The sequence below is a fragment of the Eschscholzia californica genome, unplaced genomic scaffold (genome assembly GCF_041429995.1).
Source record: "Eschscholzia californica isolate CP2 unplaced genomic scaffold, dmEscCali1.0.p SCAF_1, whole genome shotgun sequence".
NCBI classification, from domain to species: domain Eukaryota; kingdom Viridiplantae; phylum Streptophyta; class Magnoliopsida; order Ranunculales; family Papaveraceae; genus Eschscholzia; species Eschscholzia californica.
In genome coordinates this window covers 12,649,326-12,662,932 of record NW_028238198.1, presented here as the reverse complement: position 1 = coordinate 12,662,932, position 13,607 = coordinate 12,649,326, and the positions used below count along the sequence as shown (strand labels likewise).

Below are 13,607 nucleotides of genomic sequence, written 5' to 3'. Positions count from 1 at the left end.
AAACGTGTAACGGGAAGTTCCACCCTCAGTAGCCCAACTGATAAAGATATCACCCAGGAGTACCTGATCTATTCCACACCCAATTCACTGGCAGCAGAGAATTACACGTCAAGAAAATAGTCTAGGGTGCAGTTTCTCTAGTTTTTTGAACTATAAACAAGAAATCATCCATCAAAAGTAATAACCTGCACATTCAGTTGTTTTCAGAAAACCAAATAACCTAAAAGTTTAGAATCTCTGAATGAACTTATCAAACACCATTAAACCACCTGAGCCCGATATTCTCCAACAAGTATGTACAAAGTATAATCTAAGAAACCAATGTTTCGGAAATACAAGTCTACAACAACTAGCAAATAAGGTTTTCATCCATATCAAACCAAATCGGTATATACCTTTGATCCGATAAATATACATGAAGGTAGATGAAAATGTAATGGAGTGCAACCATGTAAATTAGAACCATCAAATCAACTTCTTTGAGAGTAGACGGCAAATCTAGATACTAACTAGTGAGGTGACGAGACAGCCAATTTCTTCAGGTGCTGCAAGATTCGGTATTTAATCCACTCTCGGTCATATGGCAGGAAAGCCTGAATAGATTGTTCGTAACTGCAATAGAAAATTTATACGTAAGATTATTAAATTACACCATCTACGCACGAGGAGAGAAAGGAATATGTTCTAACACTGTTCGTAAACAAAAAGACAATATCAGCACTCAGCAGAACCAGATCTTTTTCACCAACTCTTAGCACGGCAATACGACCCAATATAAGTATGGGTGAATGAAACATCACTGACACTTAGGTAGTGTTCTGTTTTTCTAAGTCAGATCTGAAATCTGACTCGAGTTTTGAATTGACTTGAATCTACAAAATGTTTGTTTTTCTGATTCGTGATGTATGGCTCGTCAAAATGGCTGAGTAAGGTTTAGAAGGTTCATAAAATTCAAACTACTCAGATTCGAACGAGTCAGACGAGTCTAATTCAAACAATAGAAGGTTATTGAAACATCACCAACTTTTCATATGGGTTGACGAAACATGACAAGTTTGATTGGCTGTTCTCGAACTGTGAATTTTAAGGAAAAATATCGAAATAAACTTCCACTCGAGTTATGGGTTTTCTATTATATACTCCAAGTGTTAAAAATGGTGTAGGCCCGCTTAATATCGTTATTCCGCCTCAAGGCAGTAGGTTCCTAAGATGTGAAATGGTGCCTTTACTCCAAGTGTTAAAAATGGTGTAGGCCCGCTTAATATCGTTTTCCGCCTCAAAGCAGTAGGTTCCTAAGATGTGAAATGGTGCCTTTACTCAAAGTGTTAAAAATGGTGTAGGCCCGCTTAATATCGTTTTTTCCGCCTCAAGGCAGTAGGTTCCTAAGATGTGAAATGGTGCCTTAAGGCATACTCCACATCCTTACGAAGTGTACATAATTTTCCTTTTTAAAAAGATAGCATAACAGTCTTTTTATTTTGCTACAATAATCAGAAGTCTTAGGTTAATAGACATACGCAGCAATGTTTTTAATGTCAGATACTAGCATAAACTCCAAAGCCCTCAAAAGGAACAAGAGCAATATATTTTATGACATTTAAAAAACCCATAAGAAGACAAGAGGCCTCATGAGAGATTGAAAGGGAACTTATGGAGGCAAGTATACAATTCATATTTTTACAAACATGGTCATTTTGTGAGGCATACTCCTCGTGCGCCTTCAGGTATACGCCTCGCAAAGTAAATGCGTACATTTTATTGGGTATGAAAAAGGTGTACGCCTTGAGGCAAGAAGGCACCGAACCGATCCAAGGCACGCCTCAAGGCGTACGCCTTGACCGATTTAAAACGTTGGGCCCACTATGCAAGTCAGACTAAAAAATTAGGGTTTCTCGTTTAGTAATCTACCCCCAAAAAAATGATAGAAGTATCAAATCAGATATAAACCTAATATTATCATAGTTGAGAGCTTACACTAATGCACTCAAATCTGCAAGGGCATCAATGTAACAATAGAGATCTGCAATGTCATAATTGATGTTTGGCCTGTTTGGGTTGAGCTCCTTAAGCTTTCGTTCATATAGTCCACAGATGCCTGCAGATGGAGATCATGAATTGAACTTCACTAACGAAAAAAAATTAATAACTTAGACAGGAAATCAAAGAGCTTTATGAAAGTGAGTCCAGAAATCCACAAAAGTAGACGAATCAAAATATAGTTCAACAGTTGCAGCTATAAATATGACAATTATATCAAATATTTACATTAAACAAGATCTAAAGAATCTTCTAATTTACATGGGCACGACCTTCATCTTTTCTATTAGCCAAAATGACAATTAGGAATAAGATAGCATTATTTAGTAGTGCTAATCAATAAACAAATGTAGTCTTGTTGATGGCTGAGTAGCGAGTTTGATGTCATAGCTTTTACAAGAAGAGAAGTTGTCTTCTGGTGCAAAAAAGGCAATTTTAATGTGAAACACATTCCTCTGGAAATAAATATGCTATGTAATCAATGGAACGAAAGAATACTTATTTAAGATGCGTGGGATATTTAGTAAAGAGTGATGATGTTTTTTTGTATGAGTGATCAATGATACGGGGATACTATGGTGCATAGGCGAAATGTGCGGAGTAGTATTTCTAGAGAGAATCTGAGACAAGAATTCGAGATAACAATGAGAATGTCGTTTTCGTACAATTTGGTGCAAGACACACCTCAACTTTATGCAATAAAACCGGATCAATAATGAAAGTGGAAGAAAGGCAAACGGCAACCACTAATAGATAATGAAGTACAAAGACACGGCCATCTAATTCCTAAATGTTGCGCTCAGATGTTAATCCTTCAACACTTGGATGGTATTTCAGTGGAGCTCTTTATATTGACATAGATTTATTTTAGAAAAAACATCCAAACACAAGAATAAGATACCGGTAGTTGCACACCACTCACACTTTGAACCCTTCGTCAAAGGCTCAGAGCACTTATTAATGCTGGACGTGGGGCAATAACAGCTACAAAATGGCAATTAATGAATAATTTCCTTCATTCATGTTCTGAGATGTGCAGTACTCTTACTTATCTTTCGAACTATGAAGGTTAAGTTTACTAAGAAAATATAAGACAGGATACTAAACCATACCATCCATTGCTTGACTGATAGACTCATAGTCCATAAACGTTCGTGTTGCTCTATTCGGAGATGTTTGCATCAGAATAATGGTGTGTTTACTATTATGAGCCTGCACATGAACCAATATAATCAAGCAGCCTATGAGTCAGAATATGATGTTTAAGTTGAACAAACTTAAAGGCGACAATGCTACAAAGATACAAAGAATACACTGTGACAATCTTATGGCTACAACTTTCAAGGATAATATTGCTTTTGTGCCGCTAAAATAAAAGGGCATACAACATTATGAGCAATAATCAATTACAGAACTTTTCAGAGTAGCCCAAATTGGAGTACTTGGTCCATTAAATGTCGAGTTACTCGTTTTTCAAATTTGCTAGGCATTTTGTTGTGTTACGATTTAGTCGAGATTAATTGCAAGTGTGCCCCCATTTCTACAGCATGCCTCGGGGATTTATGGTGTTGATCCTAGTTCATAACTTGTTGGACTGATGTTCTGATAAAACCAGTATTAAGAAGGAAAATCACATGGAACATGAGTCAACCAGCCTCTACCTATGATGATTCCTTACCTATCATAGGTGACTTTGTCTTGGGTAATATATCACTCAACAATGACCTAGAATCAAATGTTTTCACACAAGTAAGCTTTTCCCCTAACACTCTCCTTCATTTTGAATTGACTAATTGTGGGAAATTCATCTTTCTAGTTCTACATACATAAATATAAAACCCTAAAGCTTAAAGATTGACGATTGTGGGAGTTACAGTGAAGGTTTCTAGAGAATGAGATAAGGTAAGTAGAAACTAAAGGCGAACGAAGAGCAAGAGAGAGAGAGAGAGAGAGAGAGAGAGATTACCATGTCGGAGAAATGATGAAGACGAGAACGACTGCTTTCGATCAACAAGAGACAGGAGAAATTGTTGGCTTTTACGCTCGCGAGGTTCAGTTTTGATCCCAAAACTGATACGAAAGTTTTAAAGGCGCCTCCAGGTACTAATATATTTATTTTTTTCTTGAATGGATCAACATCAGTCCTTAAGCACCATAACCGCATAACCGCCTAATCTATTATATTAAAACAACTCAGTCGGTTATACAGGGGTAAGTCTCATCGTCCATTTTATTTTAGAAATTTGGTTGGGAAGACTAAAAAAAAGAAGGATATCTATGTAAATCAGTCAAAATTAGTTAAAATAACTACTACTCACATATTTCTCTCCCTATTTTTTTCTTGCAGGCAATTACATCTTTGAAACTTTATTCAAAATCTTTTTTAATCAAATCTTTATTCAAAAACGAAGAAATTTTATTAAAAAAAAATCTATTATATTAAAACAACTCAGTCGGTTATACAGAGGATAGGAAGACTAAAAAAAGAAGAGTATCTATGTAAATCAGTCAAAATTAGTTAGAATAACTACTATTCACATATTTCTCTCCCTATTTTTTTCTTGCAGGCATTACATCTTTGAAACTTTATTCAAAATTTTTTTTAATCAAATCTTTATTCAAAAACGAAGAAATTTTATTCAAAAAAAAAACAACAACAAAAGAAATCGATCTCCCAATTTTTTTATCAAATCTTTATTGTTAGTGATTTTTTATATGTTCTTCCTTCACATAATTTACCGGCGAAGGAGAGAGGGATATGTCCAAAACCTAGTTTAAACCAATAACTAAAGAGGTCCCAAAGCCTGACAACATCTACTTTATTTAGGGCCTAAATTACATAGGACAACATCTACTACTTTAGTGTTTTTTGGACTTACCCCCTCGTCACTAATTGGTAATTGAGCTTACCCCCTCAATAATGGGTAATTGAGCTTACCCCCTTGAATTTACTATTAGTGACAAAAACACAAAGGCTATGTTTGGCGTACGTGAAATAATTGCCACTACCAAGATCAACTATTTATAAAGATATCACCTTTTAATTTTGATAGTCTGCCTAACTTTGTAAGCAATACAAACTTCTAAACAATGATTCTTAAACTCTAATGTTTGAAAATGAATACTCAGAAAATGCTAACAATCGATGTAATTACTGCTTTAAGTTTCTTTCTATCTAATAAATCAGGAAAAAACTTATCTTCTCTCAATTAAATAAACTTAAAACTAAATAACTAAAATGAAATGTAATATATGTCAGAAGAGTCGAGGATACTTCTATCCTTAAGACAATTTACACCTTGTATATTAGTACCAACAATAATGGTGTATTTCTCCCAGGATAAAACGGATTATCCATCAAGTTAAGAGATGGTACTTCTTAATTTTGATAGTTTGTCGAACTTTTTAAGCAATACGAACTTTTAAAAATGATTCCAAACTCTAATGCTTGAAAATGAATACTCAGAAAATGTTCCCAAGAGTCGCACTTGTATGTCGGGTTTCCGGTGTAATCTTAACCGTCAGATGACAACGGTCTAGCTCCCTGAAGTAAAGCGCCAAATGCGTCCATACGTCCATGCCACGTGGGGTTTACGTGGTGCAAACCACGCAAAGCACCTTATCGTTTCAAAGAATCTAATATTAGTAAATCAAAAGGTCTATATATATAAGGAAGTAGAACTTGCCTTATTTTTTTCAATATGTACTAACGATAAAATTACGCTTGGTAGTTATCCTTTCATTATGTCACAAGTAAATCAATGATAACTCATTCATAAGAAATCGGAATTTGACAAACTTTATATCTAAATTCAAGAACTCGACGAATCGAATCCAATGATATGTCTTACTCTTGATTTGGACCACGTATAGTTGCCCAGATTAATAAAAAAAAAAGACAGTTCTAATTTCAACAAAAAAAAAGCGGAGAAGAAGATGGTGATAGAGCTTAAAATTGAGAAGACAAAAGTAATAGGGACAAAAACAAAAACAAAAACGAAAACAAGGAAACAAGAAAAGGTCCCGCGTTACAAAATTTCAAAGGGTTGGAAACCCAAAAATATCTTCCAAACAAACCCTTTTATCTCTTCTCATTTTTTATCTCTCTCCTCTTCTCTCGCTTTCTCTCCTTCTTCTCTACCTATTGTTGGAAGACCGATCGGGTTTGGGAGAACCCCCTTAAACTAGATCGACTATTGGTTGGAGGAAAGGTTCGAAAAAAAAAACGTGGTGGAGTTGTTGCCAGAGTTGATGGTGGTAGTGGGAAGGGAATATGGAGTAAGAAGAAAATGTAAAAACATTAAGGGTGTAAAAACAAAAAATTACGAAAAAATTGTTTCCACCCAACTTTGTAGCCCGAATTCTTTTTTCTGCAAAGCATCAATATATTGAAATTTTTTGATTGTTTAGTCAATACATAGTAAAAATATTGTCTCCGCATTTTCTCTAACTTAGAGAGCCACACAAGAAACTTGTCATACTTTAGGGCCCACTCGGAATATAACACTAAATTAAAATTCAAGACAATATCTTTTGCTAAATTAATAATTTTCTCTAGAGCATAAAGCTTTATTACATGATAAAAGTGAGATCTAATATAAAAAAAAGTGCACATCATTCCTGATTTTCAAGACGCAATGTAATATCAGATTGTTCTGAGGTAGGCTGGCCAATGCAGTCTTTGAGGCAGATAAAAGGGCATTTGAGCTTGGCAAAAAATCCATCATGCGTAGCAATACAAGTGAGCAGGCAAAGCTTGTAACATTCCCCATAGGATGCTGAACTCTTCTCAATACACATTCCAAATACTAGAACCAACAAAACTAGTATTCCTCTCACATTTCTTCCTTCCATTTGTTATTTTTTGTGAAGCAACCCTAGTTTTCTATTTCCCTCCAATATACCTCAACAGGGGCGGAACTATGTGGAGACCAGGCTGGGCAGTTGCCCGGCCTGATCTCCACATATGTAGTTCAAGCTACTAATATCAATTACACTTCCTGTAGCTCCAGTGGGGGAGTCTGCACCATTCCAAGGCTAAGACAGGGGTTCAAATCCCTCTGCCACCCATTTTCTCTTTTTTATTTCATTTTGGTTTCAAGTATAATTGCTAGAGAAAATCCTATTTTTGCTTGTGTATACTTTTGGGTATGTAATTTTGTTTACTTCAAGTATAATTGAGTAATTATTTCAACATAAAAAGTATAATTGAGTAATTATAATATAAAGATCATAGACTAATGATTAATAATATACAAATTTTTTTTCTTTAAGATGTATAATAGTTGATAAAGAATCTATCGATGTCGATGTTTGGTACTCAATTGAGTTATCTAATGTTAAGTTAATTTGTAAATCTATTTCATCAAAAAAAAAAAAAAGTTAATTTGTAAATCTAAGTTAAAAGATCACTTCTATTGTTAAGTTGGATTATTAACTTATTAAGATAAATGTACAAAATCATGATACGAAAGGATTTCCTTCGAATATTGTCTCGTGTTTGTGTTAGATTTTGTAAGGCCAACACACATTACAAATAGGAGTTTACTTTATAGAGATTTTAGGCTTGCCCTATCTGGCATGAAATCCTAGTTCCGCCCCTGTACCTCAACTTTTTTTTATAAACTTTGTTGGATATATGAATCAAAGATACCTCTTATTTATAGGCTTTAATTATCATTTCACCTCAAATGGAGAATAATATTTTGAACCGTGATAACAAATATTTCCTAACTTCAATCAACAATTTAGTTACTATATTGCCTTTTAAGAAAACAAATCAATGGAGTAAAATATTAATAAATTTTGACCTTATCATGCTACTCATTGCACACTTAAAACAATCAAACATGTTCTAGAAACTCATCAAATTTGGTCAAGAGATCCAAGTGATCCACTTTTAGAATCAAATGCCTATTTCAAAAAAGAAAAGAAAAACACAAGTCAAATGCCTGAAATAAAAATACATTTTATTTATTAACATATGAATCAAGATAACATTGTTGCAAAATTTAACCATTTTCTAAAGGGTCCGTGGGTATATAGCCCAAAATAATGTTCAAAAAGGATTTAGGGTCCTATCTTCCCAAAAAATGGATTTTTAGTCCTTTTGCTCTTGGGACTAAAAACCCTTAATATATATTACATAATTCCTTCCATGTCCCAGTCGTTTTTCAAGGGATTTTAATATGTTGGGCCGGACAAAAATTTCAAACGGTTTAATGTACCTTGATTTTAGGATAAATTTAGGAAAAAACGGATAGATTCTCACGAAATTTTCTCTCTCTTCTATAATCTGTTTAGAAACAAAATCCAAACTTTTGCAAATCAATTTTCTCTCTCTTCTTTACATATTTGATATGGAGATTTATTAGCCAAAAATATGGAGATTTATTAGAAACAAATCATAATTTCTCTCTCCTCTAAACAGATTTGGAAATCAAATTTTCTCTTTCCTATTATCCGAATCAATCAGAACCAAAATCCTAACCAAAACCAAAACATTATCACCACGGATATTTCCAAATCAATTTTCTCTCTCTTCTTTACAGATTTGGAAACCAAATCAATTTTCTCTATCTTACTATGTAAATTTTTCAATTCAAAACAATTTTCTCTCCCTTAACTTTCAGATGTGGAAATAGTATATAATGTAGGATCAATTTAGCGTGATTTGGGAGTTAATATACAAAATAGTGGTGGCCAACGGGTCGTGCCGACACGGAAACGGACCGGCACGACCCGTTTATTTGAGGACACGGAACGGTCCATTCCGTGCCGTGCCGACCCGTCACGGGTCTGGCGTGCCGTGTCGGGGCTGGGATTTTAGAGCCCCAGACCCGTTAAACACGGCCCATTAGACACGCAGGAACGACACAGAACGGATCGTACACGGCACGACCCGTGGGCACGGAACGACATGGAACGGAAACGGCAACGGCAACAACGACACGCTAGCAACGACCCAATTTAGTTATTTGAATTTTTAAGAATTACCTAGGGTGTACTAACATCCTCAAAACACTTTAATTTTTTTAATTTTAAAAAGTTACTTAGGGTGTACAACACCCTCTTTTGAGGGTGTTGTACACCCCCACCCCATTGTGATGAAATTAGTGATGATTTCTATTATTAAGTCAATTTTGTATTATTTTTTTGTTTTTTTTTTGCAAATGATTGATAATTAGGTGGGTGCCAACCTAGTTGGGATGTATCTAAACTATAGTGATGCAAATTTTAATCTTTTTCACATTAATACAGAGTTATTTCGATTTTTATTTTGTTTATAGTTCTACTTCATTCATCTAATATTCTAATGTGTTTACAAATTGTTAGATTTTCATGACAACTACTTTATATTACAAAAAGAAAAAACATTAAAAAAAAAAGTAATACTTGAATTAAAAAAGAAGTAATACTGAATTTAACAAAAGAGGTTTTACTTTATTTTCTTTTACTTAGATTTTTTTTTTTGTTGAAACAAACTAAATTTTTTAAAAAAAAATAAACAAATAAAGTGGTAAAGATAGTCCACACCTAAACCACAAAATATAAAGTAAATGTGGAGAATCTTTATACAACTCTTTTCCGATAAAATGACATAAACTCTAAAGTTTTTGTAAATCACAATTTTTTACTTGAAAAAAAATGTAATGTTTCTTTTATTATTTTTTTTTACAAGTAAAAAAAATATTTATGAATGGGACGGAGCCACGGGAATGCCACGGAACGACCACGAGAACGACTACGGGAACGCCACGGAAACGGCCAGAAACGCAACGGAAACGCCACGGGAACGGCTGGACCGTTCCCATGGGCCGTTTCTGTGCCCAGACCTTTGTGGTCTGGGCACGGAACGGAACGGCACGGCTCAAGCCGTGCCTGGCGTGGCCGTGGCGTGTCTGACACGCCACGACTGCCAAACGGGTCGTGCCGGCACGGCACGGCCCGTTGGCCACCATTAATACAAAATATATATGTCACTTTCTCTCACTTAACTTTTAGTTTTGGAAATAGTATATTTTTCTGGGAACATTAAAGCAGCATTTGTTTTGTTTTTACTCATACATAAATACTCATCGAATACAAATTATGAAATAAATACGTAAATTATGTATTATTTATGACGAATAAATCATCATTTGTCAAGTATACAACGTAATTTATCAAATGTATTTAGGTCTTGTTCAGTAAATTACACATAATTTCTTTTACCTTACACATAATTTCTTTTACATAACACATCGTTTACATTCTGTTACAAAAAAAACGTACAAAATCTTCTCTGGTTCAATAATGGTGTCCATCCATGTCGCCCTATTGCTTGGAATGCTAATGGAGGGGGTCGAATATGAGGCTTTTCCAAGGAATCATGATCAAGATCCATTCAAGTGTGCATTTCTAATGAAATATTTCGAGGAGCCAATCAAAAAGTCAAGTAACAAGAACAAGGGTATTTCAAGTTTGATTTGCTTATTTTGATTTGATGATTCTGCCTGGAACTACATCTGTGATAACAAATGGAGAGAGATTAATACATATAAATTATATAAAAAAGTATATTATTTACAATAAATTACATGAACATTTACGTAAATTATATGTAATTTATTTCAAAGTACACGGGATTTACATATATAAGCGAAGTTATTCTAATAATGAAACGAGTACTGTTTTTGAGATTAAAGCATAATTAATGTTCCATATAATATTCATGATATTCGTGATAAAGTGTATATAATTTGTCAGAAAATACATATATCATGTTATCATTTTGAAAAACATCGTACGGGAGATGTTTGCATAATTTACTATAAATTATGATAATTTATGATAAAGTACATGTACTGTTAATTCTGTTATGAGGAACCGTACGAAAAAACCACGTTTCATAAATCCGTACGGATTGAAAACCATATCTGAAGAAATACGAATATCATTAGGTTTAAACTACATATCTAAAGATATCTGATATGATGATTGATTGCAACAATAAGTATACTCGATTTATAGGAATTAGTAATAAAGGATTATCTCATCAATATCGAAATCATTAAAGAAACTTTTAGAGAGAAAAATACAATAATAACATACTCGATTTGAAACAGAATCATTAAAGAAGAATTTTGTTTACCTGATTAACAATTAAGAAACTGATTTTGAAAAACTCTAATGAATATGAAACAATTTCTTTGTTTTAATGGAAGATTTTCAGTAGATTAAGATGTAAAGAGAGAGAGAATCAACTACTATACTGAAATAGAATCACAAAAATTTATAAATTGATTTATGTTTTACCTGATTAACTTGATATGAAGAGAAATAAATGGAAATGGAGTTCTGAGCTTGTGTTGGATTAGAAGACGAATGTTTGAAAAACAATCTAATGAAGATGAAACAAGATTTCTGAGTTTAATGGAGGTTTTGTTATGTAAATCGGATTTAGAGAGAGAGAGAATAAAGAAGTTTCGGTTACTGAAAATAATGAATCACGTTTCTTTGTTTAGAAACGTGATTGGAGAGGGAATGTGGGAGATAAAAATGGAAGAAGATCTTTATGAATTTTGAAGATAAATCAGTTATAATATATATTTCTTTGTTTAAAAACGTGATTGGAGAGAGAATGTGAGAGATAAAAATGGAAGAAGATCTTTATGGATTTTGAAGATAAATCAGTTAGAATATATGAGGAAGGTTAGATTAGGAATTATGATTTATTTGGTATTATAGGGATTTGTGTTTTTTCTCTAGATGACACCAAATGGACTAGATATCCATTTATATTATTTTTTTGGTTTTGAAACTCTTTATAGGATTAGAGAGGACTAAATGTCTTATTAGGACCCGTTTTTTTGGCTATAAACCCAAAAATTCTTTTCTAAATCTAGCAATGTAGTACTCAAAATCAATAAGATTTTGATTCATGAAAAAGAATATTCGGGAGAAAGAGAATACCATAAATATGACGGCAACAATGAAAATTAACCAAGGTAGCGCATTTGTTTACTTCCAGCCTAACCATTATTTTTTGTGGAATAACAAACCGATATTGAGCCCTTCAATGGTCGAATACTTATGGAGGCCAAAAAAATCGTTGTACAAGGCAAAAGATTCAATTGGTCACAAAGATATAAGTGATTTAAACTAATAATAAAAGGCCGCGATTTTGGGTAATAAAAAAAACTATCTCGGGCATAAACACTTTGGTCAACTATATTTGACTTAAGGGCATATTTATTTTTACTCCAATTTTTTTTTTTTACTTTTGCCCTCTATTCTCCGTCTTCCTCTCTCTCTTGCTCCTCTTCTCTCCCTATCATTTCTCTCTCTCTCTCTCCCTCCCTCCCTCCCTGAGGAAATTAACCTAAAAGAAACCCAATAACAAAACCCTAAACTTACAATAGGGAAATAGATCAAATTAAAACACCCATAACATATTCAACTTTCAAGTCTTCCCTTAATTTAATTACGTAAAACCTTTCAGAAACATCAAACAAACAATAGTTACTATTCCAAATAGAGGATTCACCTTTGCCTAATATGTAGATTATGAAATTTTGATCCAAAAGAATTCAAAACCTAAAATCACTTGAACTGCATAAAAGAATCAATACCAGAACAATAATCTCCCAACCCACACTAGATCTTTTTCAGTATCACCCATTAACAAAGAATGGATCCAGTTGAATGATTAGTGTAAATAAATTTCTGATCATGGATGAAACCTATGGACCTTGACAGTGAATTCGTCCATAGATTCATGCTCTTTCTCGAACAGTTTGCCTTATGAGTGAATGCTCTTATTAGGAAGAAAAAGTGTTCTTAAGGAAGAAGCAAGTAAAGTATCCTAATTTATGAAGGAAGCCATAAAAAAGATCGATGGATTTTAGGAGAAAGAGAAAATGTGGAGGTAGTGGTCGGTGGTCGAAATGGTGTTCGTGGTGGAAGATGAAGATTAGGAGTCAAAATATAACATTGCCAATTTTTTTACTCAAAATAAATATGTTCCCTAAGTCAAATCTAGTTGATCAAATCTTTATATCCTACAAGACTTTTCTTTATACTCCAAATTAATGGTCTGATAAAAAGATTAAAAAATGTAAAGAGGAATAGATTTTGTAAACACAAACTACGTTAAATGTTAGCTAGCTAATAAACTTTCTAGGTTAACTTTTAACACTTTTCTTAATGTTACCCTATAAACTCTAAAACAATTAAACATTTCGGAAAAATTCATTAAATTTGGTCAAAGAGAATCTAGTGTAGTACCTCAACCCAAAATGATTTTCATACACAAATAATACTTACATGGTAAAGGGAAAATCATAAAGATCACGACAATAACGAATAAGTACCCAAGATAACACATTTGCTGACTTCCAACCTAACTAATATTTTTGGTGAACCAATAACTTATTTTCGGCCCTTTGATAGTGGGATATTTATGGAGGTGAAAACAATTCCCAGGGCACCCATAGAGAGGCCAAATGGCCAATTGATCACAAATTGAACAATAAAAGTGATCTCACCCCAATAAAAATCTATAAAATTCGAAAGAGAATTTCGTAAAA

At 33.6% G+C, this 13,607-nt stretch overlaps 1 protein-coding gene across 1 annotated transcript; it reads right to left on the bottom strand.

Annotated features, from left to right (window-relative positions):
• Positions 1–238: 238 nt before the first annotated feature.
• On the bottom strand, positions 239–4,108 carry LOC147564214 (enhancer of rudimentary protein). The gene is made up of 4 exons (XM_086644426.1): positions 4,004–4,108; positions 3,150–3,249; positions 1,975–2,095; positions 239–612 (listed from the first exon to the last, which is right to left on the bottom strand). Exons 1-4 carry the CDS (start codon positions 4,004–4,006, stop codon positions 510–512), a joined length of 327 nt encoding a protein of 108 aa, XP_086500552.1. The 5' UTR covers positions 4,007–4,108; the 3' UTR covers positions 239–509.
• Between the last annotated feature and the right edge of the window lie 9,499 nt (positions 4,109–13,607).